This window comes from Coregonus clupeaformis, chromosome 6 (genome assembly GCF_020615455.1).
Source record: "Coregonus clupeaformis isolate EN_2021a chromosome 6, ASM2061545v1, whole genome shotgun sequence".
Classification (NCBI taxonomy): Eukaryota; Metazoa; Chordata; class Actinopteri; order Salmoniformes; family Salmonidae; genus Coregonus; species Coregonus clupeaformis.
Genome location: NC_059197.1, coordinates 28,176,169 through 28,197,971, shown reverse-complemented (window position 1 = coordinate 28,197,971; position 21,803 = coordinate 28,176,169). Strand labels below are relative to the sequence as shown.

The window sequence follows — 21,803 nt, the reverse complement described above, 5'->3', positions numbered from 1 at the left end:
CCAATGAATGTACCCCCCTCTATCCCTTATTCTGTCAGCCTTCCTCCCTCCATCCCTTTCTCTACCTCCATACCCTCTTCAAATGTGTTTACTTTCTCCCTCCATACCCCCCGCTCTCCATCCATGCCCTCCTAAATGTGTTTACTTTGCCCCCTGCCTCCCTCTCTCTCCACCTCCACCCTCCTAGTCCTTCCAGAGCAGGCAGCCTGGGGCGATAGCTGACCCCCTATAACAACAGCTATAAAGGTTGGGTTCATGTTCCTCTCAAATGGTGTTAAAGGTAGGTTATGGCTTCACACAGGCGTCATTGAAGTCTGGCCCTGCCGTAGAAAGCCAATCAGAGGGTGAATTGGTTTAAGGCCACGGTGGGATTGATGTCATCTCCACTACAACCACAACAACACACCTGGGAATGGATAGGCGACAGGCATATACAATGACAGAGGGGAGAGGGGGACACACTCAACCATACACAGGGGTGCATGTACACACACACATAACACAAACTATTACATTCAAGGAGGAATACAAAACCAAAAATTTACAAACACAAACACTTCCCCCATTTACAGGTGTTCCACTACCCCTCTTTCTCTCTCTCTCTCTCTCCACAGTGCCCCCTCCTGGTGGTGTGTATTAAACACAGTTTAGTACTACAGGTGGTACTCACACAATGGCCTTGGTCTCCCAGTAGCGCTGCTGATCAATGCAACGAGGACTGTTGTCATCCTCTTCCTCACTCCTCAGGTAAACATTTCTACAGTGATACACATAGTTGAAGAACAGTCAGGGCCAGGGAAGCCTACAGTGTTAAGGCACTTGAAAATAACATTCACTGCTGTGTCGAGGAGACGGTTGGTTAAGTGTTTTTTTACCTCTCCATCCTAAGCACTTCTTTTCCTCCACTATGGTTGCAGAAGCGATGATACCTCTTCCCTTCCTCCTACACAGGATCACAGAAAGACATGAGCGTTTTCTTCTTGAACGGAGGATAAGAGGGAAGATGAAAATGCTCCTACAAGATTCAGTCATAACTCTGTCCTGGTGTTACACTGTCTGTAATGTTAATACCGCCCACTCACACTGTCTGGTGGAGTACTGAGGGAGACAATACAACTACAGTCTCTTTATTCTGTCTGTTTGTTGAGACTTGTATTCTCTCAGTTTGTTTTCTTGTTGGAATGATAATGCAGACATTTCAATAATGACCAAGAAGATAGCAGTGCAGAAAGGATGTTATCTGTGTGGACCATTCAGGATAGCAAGCAGGGTCAAAACACACAGTCACAAACACATACTTTTGCAGTTTCACATGTAAGAACACTCCACATGTGTAATTCTCACTTTCACATGTGGAATTGCAAGTTCACATGTGGGGGTGAAATAGGGCGGCAGGTAGCCTAGCAGTTAGAGCGTTGGAAATGTCACTTGTTCAAATTCCTGAGTCGACAAGGTGAAATCTGTTGATGTTCCCTTAAGCAAGGCACTTAACCTCAATTGCTCCAGGGTTGCTGTTGATAATGGCTGACCCTGGCAATGACCCAACTCTCCGAGGGTGTCTCACAGGGAGTTGGGATGTGCAGAAAACATTTCCATTTGACACATCCGTATAATACATATTTGTACATGTGTGAAACAGGACAAATATAAGCACCCACCTTATTATTATTATAGGGTTTTCACGTGATTGTTGTGAACTTGCAATTTAACATGTGAAAGTGCAAATGTGATTTTCAAATGTTAATGTTTTTCAAACATGTTATTCTCCTCACATTCGAAAATATGGTGTTAACATGTGAATTCTAAATGTAATACATGTGAAAATATGGTTTCACGTGATATGTAAGCTCAACATGTGGAAACAGCAATTTCACATGTGAAACTGCACATTTCACGTTTTTATTTTCTAAGGGCACACACACCCAAACTAAGTATGCGCCCTGCCTGCTTTCAGAGCTGATAGGCCAGTGAATGGGAGAGATGTAGTGAAGCGGCATCATGAATGCATCCATCTGTCTGTCTTGTCTAAGTGAAGGTTTAGGGGGGATGGCATAGCACCCACAGGCTCTCTGCCTGGCAGACACAGACGGGGCTGGCCCCTGGCAACTGGCCCCTGACTGGCTCCTGCTTGGCCCCTGTGGCTTCTCTGGCATCTGCACATCCTGACTGCCAACAAGCTGCATATTGCTAACACAAACACACACACACACAAAGAGATGATTCTGAATTAGGGCTGTCAGATTTTATAAGTTAACTCAAGTTAACTTTTTGCTATTTTAGTGGACAATTTTTTTTTACAGTCAATATTCTGAGATTGGTCAAAAATATACATTGGAAGAGAAACCCAGTGTCTGCCCTCTTGGTGGTATAGCCAAGACATTGGTTTCTCCCATGGGAGACCTGGGTGCTAATCCCGCTGTTACAAAAGCACACATGTTAAACGTAGAATATCACATATGGCCATGTGAAAAATAAACATATGAATAATTAAGATGTGAAAAATCCATGTAAAACTTCACGTGTCTGACTCATGTGAAATGTTTGTTTTCCCATGTGAAACATTTTTGTTTCATTTTTCACATGATTAGTTCATACGTGTGTTCATGTCTGAAAACCATGTGTTTTTTTTTGTATGTGTGTGTGTATCTCCTTTCTGTTTTCTGAATCATGCTATTCTGAATGCTCCTCACTCTCCATTCAGTCCAGCCAACACGGATTTCATGTTCAGAAATGCTGGGGAAGGGCCAACTGTAGGCTAGCCTGGTGTTGCAACATGTGGTCTTATTGTTCAGGTGCACGTCCATGTGTTAAATTAAAACAAAAGTATCTTTGAACGCACTGAGATGTCTTGCATGAGAGATTCAACTTTTACTTGAAATCTCTGAGCACCAAACACAAACGGAACTCTAACAATCTGTCAACTTTGTAACGCTTGTTTATGAGTGCACATAACAGATTACACAAACAACTTCTCTGTAATACATTGTATCAATTTCTGGAATCATGTAAACACAGTTATTTCAACCCCAACCTGTGTTTGTTGTTCGCCATCTACCGTTGTGTGTCGCGCCACCGTTCAAAAAAGGGTGTGCACGCATTACAGTGCATTTCCACATAACACGATGAGGGCGATGAAACAACAGAGCCCCATCCATTTTCAATTGAGGGAAGCGAAGTGGGCGGGGGGACTGTTGAGTAATGTGAGCATGGGCGAGGAACCGTGAGCAGGGCGGGACCAAAGTTAGGGAAGGATTAACTTTATGCAAATACTCCACGATATTGCAACACTATTGACCAGTCGAAGCTCACTGTAGCATCCAGCCTGTACTGGATTGGCTGTTTATACGTAGCACTACCTAGCCCGCTTTCTAGCTTGCTAGCACCCATACGAAGATAGCATGGCTATCTGAATTATCGTGTTATGTGGAAATGCACTGTTACAGGGGAATTTTACTATATAAGCAGCACTTGCCTAGCCATGCTAGCTTCGCCATCATGTGGGTGCTAACAAGCTAGCAAGCAAGCTAGGTAGTGCTAGGTATCAACAGCCATTGTCAGCCAATCTAGTAGGGTCTGTGAAGCTATGGTGACCTTTGTTTGGTCTCTCGCGTTGCGATATCGCGGAGGATTTGCATAAAGTTTAGCTTTCCCCAACTTGAATCCCACCCTGTTCAGCTCCCTCACCCATGCTCGCCTCGCTCAACAATCCCCCGCCCACTCCGATTCACTTTGCTTTCCTTCCATTGAATTTGAATGGCTTCCCATGTTTCACCGCGCAATGCCACTCTATATTAACATGGGCCGTTAGGCTACATTTCCTCATTATGTTGGGTTGGTAATGCCGGTAATTATATTGATATATTCAGTTTTGGATAAATGTTGTTCCATTGCAGATATTCCATTCTGCTATAGTCAGTGACTGCAGTTATCATTATTGATGTTGTTTGATGTGTAAATGCTACTCTATTTGCTTTTGTTATGCGCATTTTGACCAGACATTTAAAAAGCTACCTGTTTAATTAGGTGCCAATGGTTTAGCCCGTTTTGTGAGTGTCTGTTCAGGCTATGTATGCCTTCCTCCATTCATTGTTCACTTTTACACTGTTATCAATAGGCTGCACTGTAAATAAAACCTATATTTCACCATGTTTTTATTCTCTGGTTTGCTCTGTGTACTCAAACCCTCCTAACAAGACTGACGGATTAGTCTAACTTGTCTTTCTTCCTTGTGTTTACCATTACCCAGGAGGATAAATGAGGATAAGTGTACTCAGATTCAGCCTGGTTATTTCGGGAGTGACATTTTTCACACGTCTCTGAGGGGGTGTCTCTCTGGCTTGTGTTTGACGACATTGATTGACTGTCAACTTCAGCCTGGCCCAGACGCAATGGATGTTACAGATATGAACATGAAGGGAGGTAGAGAGAGAGATATGGGGGGGAGATAAGAGTGGGTAACAAATGAGGAGAGTAAGACTAGATGCATAACTTCAGAGGGACTGTTTATAGGAATCTTACAGGAAATGTGATATGTGGGCCAATGATAGCAACCATAGATCTAGTTCTCTTTAGAGTAAGATGGCTCTAAACAAGCTACATTACACTGCCTTGAATTAAACAGTGAGGCAGTGAGAGGGGAGGGAAGGAGGAAGAGTAGAGAGGAACTTACAGCACACTCCCCCGCCCTTTCATTGATGAGTTATTAAAATCATCATTTCTCAGAGGCCCAGTTCTATCAGAGAGATTGATGGCAAACACACATCCGATAAGTTGAGAATACGCACACTCACATTGTGTGAGGAATAGTCTGGTGGATACCCTTCAGACTCTGGTGTTGTCCCCCATCCTGACACACACACACATACACACACACACGCACACACACACGGAGACGAGGAAAACGCATCACAGGGGTGAATTGATGAAAGGAAAACAGAATGATGGGAACAGAACACAGACCAAATAGAACACACTAGTGGACATAAGTTCAAGGTCCGGTTTATTATAGAACACCATTGCATAACAGGTATGAAATGTTTTATTACATCGAGGAGAACAGAACACACACTGAAGAACGCTACATGTGGATAGACACACACAGGATAACAGAACATGACACGCTAACACACCTGTCGGTCATTACCCTTAACGAGCCCACAATAAAGAAGCACACCTTCAGAGGAGACGTTAATGACACTGACGAAGGCTAAGGCCGAAACGTTTGTCTATTTACCTACCCCTGAATGAAATACAGTGCATTCGGAAAGTTTTCAGACCCCTTCACTTTTTCCACATTTTGTTACGTTACAGCCTTATTCTAAAATGAATTAAATTAATGTTTTTCCTCATTAATTTGCACAGAATACCCCATAATGACAGAGCAAAAACAGGTTTTTAGAAATGTTTGCAAATGTATTAAAAATAAAAAACAGAAATACGTTATTTACATAAGTATTCAGACCCTTTGTTATGAGACTCGAAATTGAGCTCAAGTGCATCCTGTTTCCTTTGATAATCCTTGAGATTTTTCTACAACTTGATTGGAGTCTACCTGTGGAAAATTCAATTGATTGGACATGATTTGGAAAGGCACACACCTGTCTATATAAGGTCCCACAGTTGACAGTGCATGTCAGAGCAAAAACCAAGCTATGAGGTCTAAGGAATTGTCCGTAGAGCTCCGAGACAGGATTGTGTCTTGGCACAGATCTGGGCAAGGGTACCAAAAAATGTCTGCAGCATTGAATGTCCCCAAGAACAAAGTGGCCTCCATCTTCATAAATGTAAGAAGTTTGAAACCACCAAGACTCTTCCTAGAGCTGGCTGCCCGGCCAAACTGAGCAATTGGGGGAGAAGGGCCTTGGTCAGGGAGGTGACCAAGAACCCGATGGTCACTCTGACAGAGCTCCAGAGTTCCTCTGTGGAGATGGGAGAACCTTCCAGAAGGACAACCATCTCTGCAGCACTCCACCAATCAGGCCTTTATGGTGGAGTGGCCAGACGGAAGCCACTCCTCAGTAAAAGGCACATGACAGCCTGCTTGGAGTTTGCCAAAAGGCACCTAAAGGACTCTCAGACCATGGGAAACAAGATTCTCTGGTCTGGTGAAACCAAGATTGAACTCTTTGGCCTGAATGCCAAGCATCACGTCTGGAGGAAACCTGTCACCATCCCTACGGTGAAGCATGGTGGTGGCAGCATCATGCTGTGGGGATGTTTTTCAGCGGCAGGGACTGAGAGACTAGTCAGGATCGAAGGAAAGATGAATGGAGCAAAGTGCAGAGAGATCCTTGATGAAAACCTGCTCCAGAGCGCTCAGGACCTCTGACCTCTGACTCAGGACCTCTGACCTCTGACAAGTTAACGACCCTAAGCACACAGCCAAAACAATGCAGGAGTAGCTTCGGGACAAGTCTCTGAATGTCCTTGAGTGGCCCAGCCAGAGCCCAGACTTGAACCCGATCTAACATCTCTGGAGAGACCTGAAAATAGCTTTGCAGCGATGCTCCCCATCCAACCTGACAGCGTTTGAGAGGATCTGCAGAAAAGAATGGGAGAAACTCCCCAAATACAGGTGTGCCAAGCTTGTAGCGTCATACCCAAGAAAACTCAAGGCTGTAATCGCTGCCAAAGGTGCTTCAACAAAGTACTGAGTAAAGGGTCTGAATACGTATATGTAAATGTAATATTTCAGTTTTTATATTTAATACATTTGCAAAAATTTCTAAAAACATGTTTTTGCTTTGTCATTATTTACATTTTAGTCATTTAGCAGACGCTCTTATCCAGAGCGACTTACAGTTAGTGAGTGCATAATTTTATTTTTTTCATACTGGCCCCCCGTGGGAATCGAACCCACAATCCTGGCGTTGCAAACCCCATGCTCTACCAACTGAGCTACACGGAACTACATTCTGGGTTATTGTGTGTTGATTGATGAGCGGAAAAAAAACAATTTAATCCATTTTAGAATATGGCTGTAACGTAACAAAATGTGGAAATATTCAAGGGGTCTGAATACTTTCCGAATGCACTGTAAATACTAAAAAGATACCTTGAATCTCCTTTTTGAGTGCAGACCAGCTACACAATTTTGGAACAAAACACATCTGATTGCTGTGTTTCATTAGTGATAGAAGCTATGTAGCGTATGCGTCATGGCTATCTATCGGCCAGTCTCGGCCGGGGGAAATGTCCAATCAGGGAAAAGCGCTGTATCAGTAGGGATCAGAAAATTGGAAATCAATTTATATGAGTAGCGCTGGCAGGAGCAAATGTATGGAATGCAACACTTACTTTCGCATGACTTCTGAGTGGGAAAAGGGTCTCTTAGAACGCAATCACTTCCACTAAGAGGGATATGTACATTTAATGGACACAATCATATGATTACAGGGCTTGAGTGGAAACTGGAATAATTAATGTGGACGAAAGGCAATTCACGCTTGAATGTAATGACCATGAGATAAAACAACAGCAGTGGATAGATGAGACTCCTCCCAGTCCCACTCTCTGTGTCAGTAAGAACATCTCTGCATGGTGAGGAAGAGGGGGGAGACGGACGGATGGACGGACAGACGGACAGAAAGAGATGGGTGGATGAACAGACAGACAGACAGACAGACAGACAGACACAGACAGATCAGATGACAGACTGTATGATGTGTGTAATAGCCCACATTGGTTCCCAGGATCCCATGACAGAGCGGCAGTTGCACACACATCAATAGACAAGCCAAGGAGGGAGGTGGAAACTGATCAAGGAAGCAGCAATAAGACGTCACCTTGGACGAGATATCACGCATGCAGATATGGAATTAATTTCATATCTATAATTAAGCAGTTCATCAAGGGTGCGACAACCCCATTTTCACATGGGTTGGAGATTCCTGGTTTTATGGATCCGATTCAGAGATATCTTCTCTCCGGAAACTCATACTTACAGTACACACACCCACGCACACACACACATATAGAAATGTACACAGACAAACACATACATAGCCACACACAATTCCCCTGGTGCCATTAGCCAGTGGAGAGCTGCTTTGGTAAACATATGGTGTGTGAGAGAGAGAGAGAGAGAGAGAGAGAGAGAGAGAGAGAGAGAGAGAGAGAGAGAGAGAGAGAGAGAGAGAGAGAGAGAGAGAGAGAGAGAGAGAGAGAGAGAGAGAGAGAGAGAGAGAGAGAGAGAGAGAGAGAGAGAGAGAGAGAGAGAGAGAGAGAGAGAGAGAGAGAGAGAGAGAGAGAGAGAGAGAGAGAGAGAGAGAGAGAGAGAGGGGGGAGGGGCAGACCTGCATGGTTTCATACAGTGCCAGAGAGCCTGGCTCTCACAGTGATCAAAGACTGAGCTCAGTCATTTAGCCCAAACCTGTCTTCCAAGATATGCTAATGAAATGGAACGTGAGTGAGCACTGCATTGCCAGAAGGGCTGGGAAAAGATTGGAAGGGGTGTCTGTGTGTGTGTGTGTGTGTGTGTGTGTGTGTGTGTGTGTGTGTGTGTGTGTGTGTGTGTGTGTGTGTGTGTGTGTGTGTGTGTGTGTGTGTGTGTGTGTGATGACTGAATGCTCCGCTGAGATCAGCTTCATCACTCTGAGAGTCTGAGAACACAATTTAGTCTTCTGCCTGCCGTGCGAGAAACACACGTTATTAAGACAATAACCTGCTCAGTCAGTGTAGTGGAGCGAACACACACACATACACAGACAAACAGACACACACAGGGAGCAACACATTCCCAAGTCAGATGACACTGTGCAGCAGGCAGGCGGGCGGCGCGGGGAAAGGAGATGTATGTGTTTGCAGGCCGCTGACGGGTTATTAAGACTCAATCCTGGAGCACTTCAGCTGGCGCAGACCGCACTCAGCAGAGTGGAGTCCCACGGGGAAATGGAGAGACGATAATGTACTTCTGAAATATGACTCCCTCCTTCACACACTATAGGCTTTTACAGTAGATCTCACTACCATACCAACTCCACTTGGCAGGATTTCACTGATACTGTAAACTCACTAACTACATGTTCAATGGGATACAGTGGACCAGTGCTCTACCTAAACCCTTCAATGGATTCTTCCAGGTTAATTCTGAAATCCATCTATACAACACAAGAGACTGCGATAACCTTCACCCTCCCCACTGCCGCACCTCACATAGTCAATTCTCTATCAGATACAGAGCTAATACTCTGGAATTCTTATCTTATTATTTAAATTAGTTAATAGTATTCTAAGCAGGTGCTCCTTGTCTTGGCTGTATAAACATCCTCTGGTAGCTGTAGGGGCTATAGGTTATTGATTTCTTCACACTTTACAAAATTCTGTCAAATGAAATAGTTTGAGTCTAGCCTGCTGCTGATTGGAACCGTTATGAATTATTGTTGAGTGGATTAATGCTGTGGGTAACTAACACCAGTCTGTAGTTGCTAAGACCGTACCAAGTTAGAAGATCCTATAGCCCACTATCCTATCCTGCAGGAGCATAAGAAAGCTACAAAAAACCTAATTGATCTAGAATGAGAGTTGTGAACAACCAAGTAGCCTATACCTGAAAAATAACAAAGTGGAGAGGGACGAAAAGCACAGCGCATTATCAGCACACTGACAGCGTCAGTATAACATATCACAGAGCTAGAAGATGCGGGATTGGGCAGTGCTTTCACGCGCTCGTGCGCTCAATATCCCCAGCGCGCAATAAGGCGCTGCACTATATCATTGGTATTACATATTCACGAGCTGCGCGCGGCCAGGTGGATTGGTTGCAGGCTGACACACGCACACGGACACACACACACACATGCACGACACACACACACAGACACACACGCACGGACACACACAGACAAATAGCTCAAGCGTTGAAAGTTCTTCCGCTGTGTGTCAGACTGTCAACTTTGGTGTGAGTCGTGCGACTGTTATTCCTCCGCAGCATATAGACTTGTTTAGGCAAGAGCTGTTCCAATTATTTTGGGGCTAATCACCAGGATCATTTTCAATAAAAATAAAAATTTGTCTTCTCTCCCATGAACCAAAAGAGGTGGAACTCTGCTGGTCACCCTCATGTAACTCCTATGCACAAGTAGGCCTTGTTTATCTCGTTAGATGCACTAAATGAATCAGATTTTATTCTGAGATTGAATTAAGGAGTTAGAGGTCGTCTGCATTTGCCTTTTCTCGGCTGGAAATTGAAAGTTGTGGAGGTTGGTGGACAGGATTTGAATGAGACTTTTACAGCTGCGGCTGGCAGACGGAAGAAAGTGCCAGCAAATGACTCGAAACCAACGATGAATGACACACGGAATTGATTCAGTCTACTGTATTATTTGAATTGGCTGGTAAAGCCAGTTAACGAAATGACGGTTGGAAGATAATGAAAGTATGAGTGAGAGACAGAGAGAGAGAGGGAGACAGAAAGAGAGAGACAGGGCTTCGCTGTCCACGGTGCTGAAAGAACAGCTCCAGCCCTAATTGAACGGGTTGGGTTTTTGTAATTTGGTGCAACTGAGTGCTACCTTGGAAGACTTTCATTTCACTGTAGGCTACCTTTTGCACAGTAGACAGCTGTTGAACGAGACTAATTTTATGTCACAGTAGTGGATTCCAGTGGAACTGTTTCTGTTATCTTTTAGGAAGGCTTTTCTGTGTGCCCATTGGATTCCCCAGAGACCACTCTTAACACATTATCAATCCCAGCGATGCTCACACCAACTGAAATCTGCCATACACACAAAACGACCCAGAACAATAATTAACAAAAATGCATTTCAAAATCATAGAACTATCATAGGTAGGTTACAGAATAATCGTCAACCTGTCATAAGTCATCAACGCATAGGCTACAATGTAATCTTTAAACGATCGACGTAAATGCTTTTGAAACAGCAACGTGACTGCTGGAGGCTGGTGTTTAGCCTACCTGGTTGATGCACAGGGCAAGACGCCTCCTTTCCCGCCCGCCGCTCAGACTCCCGCCACGCAGCCTTGTGCCTTCCCCTTGATACATGTTCCTGGAAGGACACAAGCAAAAGTTATGCCAATTAGCCTAATATCCAAATTTACACTGTAAAATACAGACGTCTCCGAGTGAGAAGCAGCTGACTATAGTAGGTCTCTCCGTATAGGTGCTGGTAAATGCCTATAGAGCTTGTTCTGCTAGCTAGAGCGTGATGCAGGATTCCATCACTCAAACTGAATTTAAACAGAATATGTCACTTACAGTGGCGGCTGGTGAAAAATATTCTCGGTGGGGCTGTGCCATACTTTTTTTTCCTGTAACCATCGCGTATATTTTAACACAAACTGCAGGACAGCAGTGCTCAGTGAAACATTCAGTAATTATTTAATGCCAATATTAAAAAGTTGAGGCATTCTTACACAAAAACATATTACACAAACCCAAGCCTTTCATTTGCATTTAAAGTGAACTTTTCACCATTGGTAGTAAACAGGCAACGCAACAGGCATGCTGTCAGAACAGAGTGGAAAGTGGACAACAACATGAAATTATTATAAAGTTTATAGGAAATCTTACACTGTATGAAAGGATGTATAATATAGAAATGGATATCAAGTGGATGAACTCAAACCTTTGACTGGAAGAATAGCATACAGTATTTTATGATCATACTAAATGTGACTAATTGTTAATGTGCTCCAGAACTGCAACAATTAATTGATACAAAACAACATATATACAGTAATATTAGCAAAGACACTATTAAGACTTTCTAGAGTACCATATAACTGGATTTTTTATGCTAAGGTCAACTATATACAAAGAAACATGGGCCAGAGCTGCTCTGTGTGTGTGTGTCTGTCATCTTATTTGTACAGGAATTTTGCCCGTCTGTCCTTCTGAGTGGCAAACCTCTCAATGACCCTTTGATTAAAGTCAGGAATGTCCCTGACAAGTTTCTTCTCCATGGAGAGCATGGCCAGAGCGTTCAGGCGATCCTGTGTCATGCTGTTTCTCAGGAAGGTCTTGATCCTTTTCAGTGGAGAGAAGCACCTTTCTGACTCAGCAGTTGTCATGGGTGTGGTGGTGATGAGGATCTTGAGGAGGCTGGCAGTCTCTGTGAAAGTGCTCTGAAGGTTGTTCTCTGCAGAAGAACTGGTACAGGGGCACTGCACCACTACAAGCCTTGAACTCACTGTTCTCATAGATGAGGGACAGTTTGGTTTTGAGCTTGGCCTTGTTCAACATGGGTTACGCCCACGGTTGTTTCAAGCGCTGTATCGGGAATTCACACTGTGTTGTGGGAACAACTCTCCGTGCAATAGTGTTGCGGCTGATGAGGTGCTGGGTGAAGGAGAACCTCTCTTGGGCATGACTCAGGATGGTATCACATACCTGTAAAAGATACATCATCAGCTTTAATTTGCAATTAAGCTATTTTGATGCAAGTGATCCTGACTGACACATGCCTATGTCCAACTCAAGTATATGATTACCAAGGTGCTGATTGTTCAGGGTTTTGGCTACATACTACCAGGCCTGAAAAAGTTCTAGGTGGGAAACACTGACAATTACATCACAACTTACTTCTATAGCCCCCTCTGTTGTTTCTCTGGTCCCAGCATCCTCCGTCGCTTGATGGGCTGTTGCTGCTCGTCAGATGCGGCTGTCCCCACACAAAGAGGGAATTGAGGCCCTGGGTCAAAAATAAAGTTTAATTTGATAACTTGCAATCAGACTTCTTAACTCACTGTAATTCCCCCTCAACACACAACCAGCTTGACTTATATATATATATATAGACAGACAGACAGACAGACAGACAGACAGACAGTGTGTATATACACACACAACTATGTCTAGTAACTGCTTTTAACCTGTGATGTACATAATTAACTGATGTTATTACGTTTAAAGCCTTTTCTATTACATTTGTGAGAGGGATGCAACAAAATTTGTTCTGCTGTTCACTTAGCAATAAAGTTAATATTCAATAACAACTAGGCCTCTTCTAGAAATTGACCTGGTGGACACCTGAATAATTATTACAAACTGTGTAGTACTTTCCTGCATTAATTATCAACGTCTGATTGTGTCTTCTCTTTCCTTTTAAAATACTAAAACAAATATAATTGTGACGGCTCTATGATAATCACTCACACAAGCACCAACTGGCAGTGGGGGGAAACGTTGGTCACTCGTCAGCTTGAATGGCGAATAAAATCAGCACTCTTTACTTCCTCCAGGATGTAATCACTTAAGCATTGACAGCATACAGTCCAACAGCTCGTTCTGTATCGTCTTTGACGTGCCGTAAAACGGTAGCTGTCTTCAGGTGCTCCTCCAGCACACTGTCGAGGAGGCAACAAAATCCACGTAAGCCCCGGAAAATGCCGGGGTTGTCTGAGGAGTCAGTCTCCTCGTGCCCACGCAAGGCCAACTCAAAAGCCCCACAGAACTTCACACAATCGATAATTTTGGATAGAATGTGCCTGTTTTTATCCACCTCTCATTGTGTTCTCACCGCAATCCTGTGGCCGTCATCCAGCTGCGTAGCAATGTTCACCCTTCCTAATACAGCTAGCTTTACAGAGTTGTCCATGTGTGCCCTGGTGTTCTCATGTTTCTTTACCTTCTCTGACAGGTGCTTGTCAATCCTCACTCCGGTACCTGTCCATGCTGAATCTGACCCCGCCGTTTTAAAAAAGAACGGAAAGCAAAATAAAGCATTACATCAGTGCATCTAGCCAGCCAAGCCTTCCTGGTGTACCAGCTACGGAGAACGCCGCAATACTGCTTCCCTTTCTCGCTAGCCTGCTGTCTGATTGAGAGGTCAGGTTGATCTGGGCCCAGCTCTTTCACCCGAACTTTCTCTGACAAAGTTCTCCTCCTCTCAAACGGATCTTGGAGGAGAGATTTCACCGAGTTAGGTTGGGTCTTGGAGGAGTAACGTTGCGTCGCCATTGTTGTCTAGTAAAAATGGCGTCACTGGACCCCGGTCCTTATTTTATCAGGGGGCGCAGCTTGGGCGGTAAAATAATCGCCCTCCTTGGATTCGATTTAAGATCGCTTATTGACTACATTTTATGTCATACATTCATATCTTAAATTAGCAATTGGCTTAACTGCTGCGTAGACCCGCCTCCTCGGGGCACTTTCTGTATCGCCCCAGAGCTGACGAGGCGTTTGACAGGCAGGAGGAAGGTTGAGAATATGATTTTCTATCATATCTTACACATATTACTGTGTGCATTCCATATTTCAAACACACAAATATTGACATACTGATGTTTTTATTATTATTATTATTATTTTTTATTTTTTTATTTTTTAAAATAATTTAAGGCGGGCGGCCCTAGCGCCCTCTATCGGCCAGCCGCCACTGGTCACTTATCAAACATGCATGACGCGTCAACAGGCTATATTATGATTGACTAACCGATAATTGCCGGCGGTCCTCAACATAGCTGGCTCTTGCCACCGTCAGATAGAGAGACAGCAGTGGAGAGTGGTGAGAGTGGAGCAGCCCGACAGTCAGACAGAGCCTTGCGAATTGTTCTCTCATCCAATAAGATGTTTGGGTCGTGTATGATAGGCTATGTGTGTCGTGGCAAAGGGGGAGAAAGGGGGAGAAATGTAGTCCTGTAATCAACGTAAATCACCAGTTTGTTAGCTCTCTCTGAAAAGTTTGGCGGGAAAATATATATTCTCTCACTCACGTGTAACCGGGGAGGAATTTACAATCCTCATGTGTCGCCAGTTGACCTACAGTCGCGAGTCATGGAGTCAGACATGGGCGATGAATATGCTGGGCACATAGATTGAATACCATGTATTTATTTGACAATAGCCTACTGTTGAAGCTTTAGGCTTGTTTGAGGTGTCTTTGTTTGTGACCATTATTATTTTATCTTCTGAAAAGTCCTCAAGAAAATCAAAGCACATTGATGATTACATTTTGTCAATGTATTGACAGCAAAACGCTGCAGCAGATTGTGTCATATATGACAGTGCCCAACCCTATAAACAGGCGGCACAGATAGAAAAAGGAGCCAGATGTTTCACCGGATGTATAAATCTGAAGCATCTGGTTGGAATCTCCACTCCCCACCACATGGTGAGGAGAGGAAGCCCAGTGGCCGGCAGTGGGAGAGTATGGCGCCAGATGGTACTGGGCTAATATTCTGCTGATTTTCTCAATACAGTTTTCTGTTCCCCAAAAATATGTTAGGAAACAGATTGCACTAAGTTTTGTAGACGTGGCCCTTTGCCAAAGTTTTTAAAAAATGGCTTTGTTTACAAGGGCTGCAAGGGCGAATTTAGTACTTGCACACACGCACTTCACAGAGAATGCGTTCCCTAACATAAATATGCATATACATGCTAGAATGCCAATATGATCTCGCTAGCTAGTGCTTGGCTCTGCCCACCTCCTTTCTTGTTCAACCCACTATGCTTAATTTGCTCCCATTGAAAACGACACAGATGAACTATATTGGATTAGTTATAAATATCTTTGTAAGCGGCTTGAGATGGTCTGAGTAGACTGACTCTCTGTGGGTCTCCAACAGTAAGTAGCCAGATATGCTATTATCAGTGGCATTAACTTGGAAACAATGTAATTCATCATCCGCTTAGCTTCTTGGATTAGCCTTTTATGTGTAGCTTAGTGTGATTTTATTGATCAAGGCAGGTGAGTTATGTTAGGTTTTACTTAACTTAAACCAGGTAAGCAAAGTGGACAAGAGCTGGTAAGGTTTGGAGAAGTGTGTTTAACTTCTCCATTTGTTACAGAGCAGCCAGCAGGAGGAGTCAAAGAGTTGGAGTGTCTGCGTCACAACCATGGCATCTTCAGGGACTAGACAGTAAGGTAAGAAAAGTGGATATGACCACCACCACCATCGGCCCCTTAAAATGTGCACCATCCTACTCAGTGAATCTCATAAAAATAAAAACAGTGAAACTTTTAAAAAGTTATATTCTTTAGATCACCAAATAACTGATTAAAACATCCTGTTTTGCAAGGAAGGTCTACAATAGCCTCAACAGCACTCTCTAGGGTAGCGCCATGGTGTAGCCAGAGGACACTATTTTCCATCCTCCTCTGACTTCAATACAAAACCTAGGAGGCTCATGGTTCTCACCACCTCACAGGTGTAGACCTTACCATGAAATGCTCTTACAAGCCCTTAACCAACAATGCAGTTCAAGGATCCAGTTGCAGAGGGAGGTGTTTAGTTGCAGGGTCCTTAGCTTTGTGATGAGCTTTGTGGGCACTATGGTGTTGAACACTGAGCTGTAGTCAATTAACAGTATTCTCACATAGGTGTTCCTTTTGTCCAGGTGGGAAAGGGCAGTGTGGAGTGCGATTTAGATTGTGTCATCTGTGGATCTGTTGGGGTGGTATGCGAATTGGAGTGGGTCTAGGGTTTCCGGGATGATGGTGTTGATGTGAGCCATGATTACCTTTGCAATCTTGGCACAGGGACCATGGTGGCCTGCTTGAAACATGTATTACAGACTGGTCAGGGAGTGGTTGAAAATGTCAGTGAAGACACTTGCCAGTTGGACCGTGCATGCTCTGAGTACATGTCCTGGTAATCCGTCTGGCCCCGCAGCCTTGTGAATGTTGACCAGTTTAAAGGTCTTGCTCACATCGGCTACGGAGAACATTATCAAACAGTCGTCCGGAACAGCTGGTGCTCTAATACATGCTTCAGTGTTGCTTGCCTCGAAGCGAGCATAAACAGCATTTAGCCCGTCTGGTAGGCTCGCATCACTGGGCAGCTCGCGGCTGGGTTTCCCTTTGTAGTCCGTAATAGTTTGCAAGCCCTGCCACATCCGACGAGCGTTAGAGCCGGTGTAGTAGGATTCAATCTTAGTCCTGTATTGACGCTTTGCCTGTTTGATGGTTCATCTGAGGGCATAGCGGGATTTCTTATAAGCGTCCGGATTAGTGTCCCGCTCCTTGAAAGCGGCAGCTCTAGCCTTTAGCTCGGCGCGGATGTTGCCTGTAATTCATGGCTTCTGGTTGGGATATGTACGTACAGTCATTGTGGGGACAGCGTCGTCGATGCACTTATTGATGAAGCCGGTGACTGAGGGGGTATACTCCTCAATGCAATTGGATGAATCCCAGAACATATTCCAGTCTATGCTAGCAAAACAGTCCTGTAGTGTAGCATCCGCGTCATCTGACCACTTCCGTATTGAGCGAGTCACGGGTACTTCCTGCTTTAGTTTTTGCTTGCAAGCAGGAATCAGGAAGATAGAATTATGGTCAGATTTGCCAAATGGAGGGCGAGGGAGAGCTTTGTATGTGTCTCTGTGTGTGGAGTAAAGGTGGTCTAGAGTTTTTTTTCCTCTGGTTGCACATGTGACATGCTGGTAGAAATTAGGTAAAACTGAGTTAAGTTTGCCTGCATTAAAGTCCCCGGCCGCTAGCAGCGCCGCTTCTGGATGAGCATTTTCTTGTTTGCTTATGGCCTTATACAGCTCGTTGAGTGCGGACTTAGTGCCAGCATCACTTTGTGGTGGTAAATAGATGGCTACGAAAAATAGAGATGAAAACTATCTTGGTAAATAGTGTGGTCTACAGCTTGAGGTACTCTACCTCAGGCGAGCAAAACCTAGAGACTACCTTAATATTAGACATTGCGCACCAGCTGTTATTGACAAATAGACCCACACTACCACCCCACGTCTTACCGGATGAAGCTGTTCTGTCCTGCCGATGCACGGAAAACCTAGCCAACTGTATATTATTCGTGTCGTCGTTCAGCCACGACTCTGTGAAACATAAGGTATTACAGTTTTTAATGTCCCTTTGGTAGAATAGTCTCAAACGGTTCTCATCCAGTTTTTTCTCCAGTGATTGCACGGCCAATAGAACGGATGGTAGAGGCGGGTTACCCACTTGCCAACGAATTCTCACAAGGCACCCCGATCTCCACCCACTGTACCTCCGTCTTTTCTTCACGCGAATGACGGGGATTTGGGACTGGTCTCGGAGAAACAGTATGTCCTTCGCGTCGGACTCATTAAATAAATGTTTTTGTCCAGTTCGAGGTGAGTAATCGCTGTTCTGATATCCAAAAGCTATTTTCGGTCATAAGAGACGGTAGCAGCAACATTATGTACAAACTAATTTACAAACAATGTGAAAAAACACACAAAATAGCTGATAAGATGAGTTTCTCTGGTATTAAGGAAGTCAGGATGCAAGAATACAAATAAACTCTTAGATGGAGATTTGATGCAATGTATTTAACTATACGGACCCGGATTCAACATGACAAGCTGCAAGTGAGTTGCCTCTTGCTATCAGAATGAGAGACAAAGAGGTTTCTCAGTTTATATACTTCAAGATAAACAAGTTTTAACCAACATCTGGCAACCATCACTGGAGGACCCTCCCAACCGAGATGGTACCAGCCGGCACCCCAGATGGGACAGTCCCTCTATAACTCGTTCTAAGATAAATAACAGTGGTTCCTTCAGACTTTCTGGCTCCCAGAGTGTCATGATAAATGGATTGAACACATTCCCAAATCCTGTGTAAACACGTAATATCAATAGCACAGTTGGTTAGGAGCCCGTAAAATGGCAGCCATCCCCTCCGGCGCCATTCTACATGATTATGACGACTTCCGGAGTATGTCCTCCAATCTATCAGAGCTATTGTAGCATGAACTGACATGTTGTCCATCCAATCAAAGGATCAGAGAATGAATTCAGTACTGAAAGCATAAACTACAGATAGCTAGCACTGCAGTGCATAAAGTGTGGTGAGTAGTTGACTCAATGAGAGAGAAAGACAATTAGTTGAACAGCTTTTAACAAATTAATTTCTTCAAAATGTATGAGAAGCAGCAGAGAGAGAGAGGGAGAGAGAGAGATATATCTATATTTTGTTGTATTTTTTTAACCTTACTTAGCTAGCTAATACAGCTTATTTAGCCTACTCAACAACCTGACTCAAACAGAGAGGAATGCTATTTATGTTAGCTAGCTGGCTAAGGCTATCCAACACTGGCACTCTTACAAGTCAAGGTAAGTTTTTGGTTTTATTAATTTATTGCCACTGCTAAACTGCCCCCAATTGCTAATACCCCATCCCCTCATCCGCCCGACTTTATGTGATGAAGGACCGCACCCAACACTAACCTGCAAATATTGAAAATGCGCTATAGGCTACAGTCAAAGACTGCAGAATGATTTTTTGACAGGGGTGCAGGATTTTGTTTTTCCTGATTTAGATATGTTTCTGCTTATAATTTCCGACATTTTGGTAGGCTATTTGTTAGTCAACTTGTCTATAATTAGATACATGTTGCTTCTCTTTTGTCATTTAGTTCATTTCATTCCGATCTCCTTTGCATTATTGTAGCCATTTTCTGCAGCCTGTCAACTATGCCTCTGTCTATCCCTGTTCTCTCCTCTCCGCACAGGCTATACAAACGACTCACACCGCGTGGCTGCTGCCTCTCTAACCTGGTGGTCCCTGCACGCACCACCCACATGGAGTTCCAGGTCTTAGGCAGCCTCTGGAACTGCCGTTCTGCTGCCAACAAGGCAGAGTTCATCTCAGCCTATGCTACCTTCCAGTCCCTCGACTTCTTGGCGCTGACGGAAACATGGATTACCACTGAAAATACTGCTACTCCTACTGCTCTCTCCTCGTCTGACCATGTGTTCTCGCATACCCCGAGAGCATCTGGTCAGCGGGGTGGTGGCACAGGAATCCTCATCTCTCCCAAGTGGACATTCTCTATTTTTCCCCTGACCCATCTGTCTATCTCCTCATTTGAATTCCATGCTGTCACAGTCACTAGCCCATTTAAGCTTAATATCCTTGTCATCTATCACCCTCCAGGTTCCCTTGGAGAGTTCATCAATGAGCTTGACGCCTTGATAAGTTCCTTTCCTGAGGATGGCTCACCCCTCACAGTTCTGGGGGACTTCAACTTCCCTACGTCTACCTTTGACTCATTTCTCTCTGCATCCTTCTTTCCACTCCTCTCCTCTTTTGACCTCACCCTCACACTGCCCCCCCCCCCCCCTACTCACAAGGCAGGCAATACGCTTGACCTCATCTTTACTAGATGCTGTTCTTCTACTTATCTCACTGCAACTCCCCTCCATGTCTCCCACCACTACTTTGTATCCTTTTCTCTCTCGCTCTCCTCCAACACTACTCACTCTGCCCCTACTCAGATGGTAATGCGCCGTCGCAACCTTCGCTCTCTCGCTCCCGCTACTCTCTCCTCTTCCATCCTATCATCTCTTCCCTCTGCTCAATCCTTCTCCCTCCAATCTCCTGATTCTGCCTCCTCAACCCTCCTCTCCTCCCTTTCTGCATCCTTTGACTCTCTATGTCCCCTATCCTCCCGGCCGGCTCGGTCCTCCCCTCCAGCTCCGTGGCTTGATGACTCATTGCGAGCTCACAGAACAGGGCTCCGGGCAGCCGAGCGGAAATGGAGGAAAACTAGACTCCCTGCGGACCTGGCATTTCTTCACTCCCTCCTCTCTACATTTTCTTAATCTGTTTCTGCTGCTAAGGCCACTTTCTACCACTCTATATTTCCAAGCATCTGCCTCTAACCCTAGGAAGCTCTTTGCCACCTTCTCCTCCCTGCTGAATCCTCCTCCCCCCCCTCCTCCCTCTCTGTGGATGACTTCGTCAACCATTTTGAAAAGAAGGTTGACGACATCCGATCCTCGTTTGTTAAGTCAAATGACACTGCTGGTCCTGCTCACACTGCCCTACCCTATGCTTTGACTTCTTTCTCCCCTCTCTCTCCAGATAAAATCTTGCGACTTGTGATGGCCAGCCGCCCAACAACCTGCCCGCTTGACCCTATCCCCTCCTCTCTTCTCCAGACCATCTCCGGTGACCTTCTCCCTTACCTCACCTCGCTGATCAACTCATCCTTGACCGCTGGCTATGTCCCTTCCGTCTTCAAGAGAGCGAGAGTTGCACCCCTTCTCAAAAAAACCAACACTCGATCCCTCTGATGTCAACAACTACAGACCAGTATCCCTTCTTTCTTTTCTCTCCAAAACTATTGAGCGTGCCGTCTTTAGCCAACTCTCTTGCTATCTCTCTCAGAATGACCTTCTTGATCCAAACCAGTCAGGTTTCAAGACTGGTCATTCAACTGAGACTGCTCTTCTCTGTGTCACGGAGGCTCTCCGCACTGCTAAAGCAAACTCTCTCTCCTCTGCTCTTGTCCTTCTAGACCTGTCTGCTGCCTTTGATACTGTGAACCATCAGATCCTCCACTCCACCCTCTCCGAGCTGGGCATCTCCGGCTCGGCTCACTCTTGGATTGCGTCCTACCTGACCGGTCGCTCCTACCAAGTGGCGTGGCGAGAAGCTGTCTCCGCACCACGTGCTCTCACCACTGGTGTCCCCCAGGGCTCAGTTCTAGGCCCTCTCCTATTCTCGCTATACACCAAGTCACTTGGCTCTGTCATATCCTCACATTGCCTCTCCTATCATTGCTACGCAGACGACACACAACTAATCTTCTCCTTTCCCCCTTCTGATAACCAGGTGGCGAATCGCATCTCTGCATGTCTGGCAGACATATCAGTATGGATGACGGATCACCACCTCAAGCTGAACCTTGGCAAGACGGAGCTGCTCTTCCTCCCGGGGAAGGACTGCCCGTTCCATGATCTCGCCATCACGGTTGACAACTCTGTTGTGTCCTCCTCCCAGAGTGCGAAGAGCCTTGGCGTGACCCTGGACAACACCCTGTCGTTCTCCGCTAACATCAAGGCAGTGACCCGATCCTGTAGGTTCATGCTCTACAACATTCGGAGAGTACGACCCTGCCTTACA

The 21,803-nt window shown here is 44.9% G+C and overlaps 1 protein-coding gene across 1 annotated transcript in view; it reads right to left on the bottom strand.

Annotated features, from left to right (window-relative positions):
* The window catches only part of schip1 (schwannomin interacting protein 1), a 309,670-nt gene extending 295,187 nt beyond the window's left edge, over window positions 1-14,483 (bottom strand). The window contains exons 1-4 of the mRNA XM_041877825.2: window positions 14,394-14,483; window positions 10,916-11,006; window positions 876-943; window positions 671-757 (exon numbers count right to left, since the gene is read on the bottom strand). Coding sequence (XP_041733759.1) covers window positions 671-757; window positions 876-943; window positions 10,916-11,006; window positions 14,394-14,419 — 272 coding nt within the window. The 5' untranslated portion in view covers window positions 14,420-14,483. The remainder of the gene's footprint in view (window positions 1-670; window positions 758-875; window positions 944-10,915; window positions 11,007-14,393) is intronic.
* Between the last annotated feature and the right edge of the window lie 7,320 nt (window positions 14,484-21,803).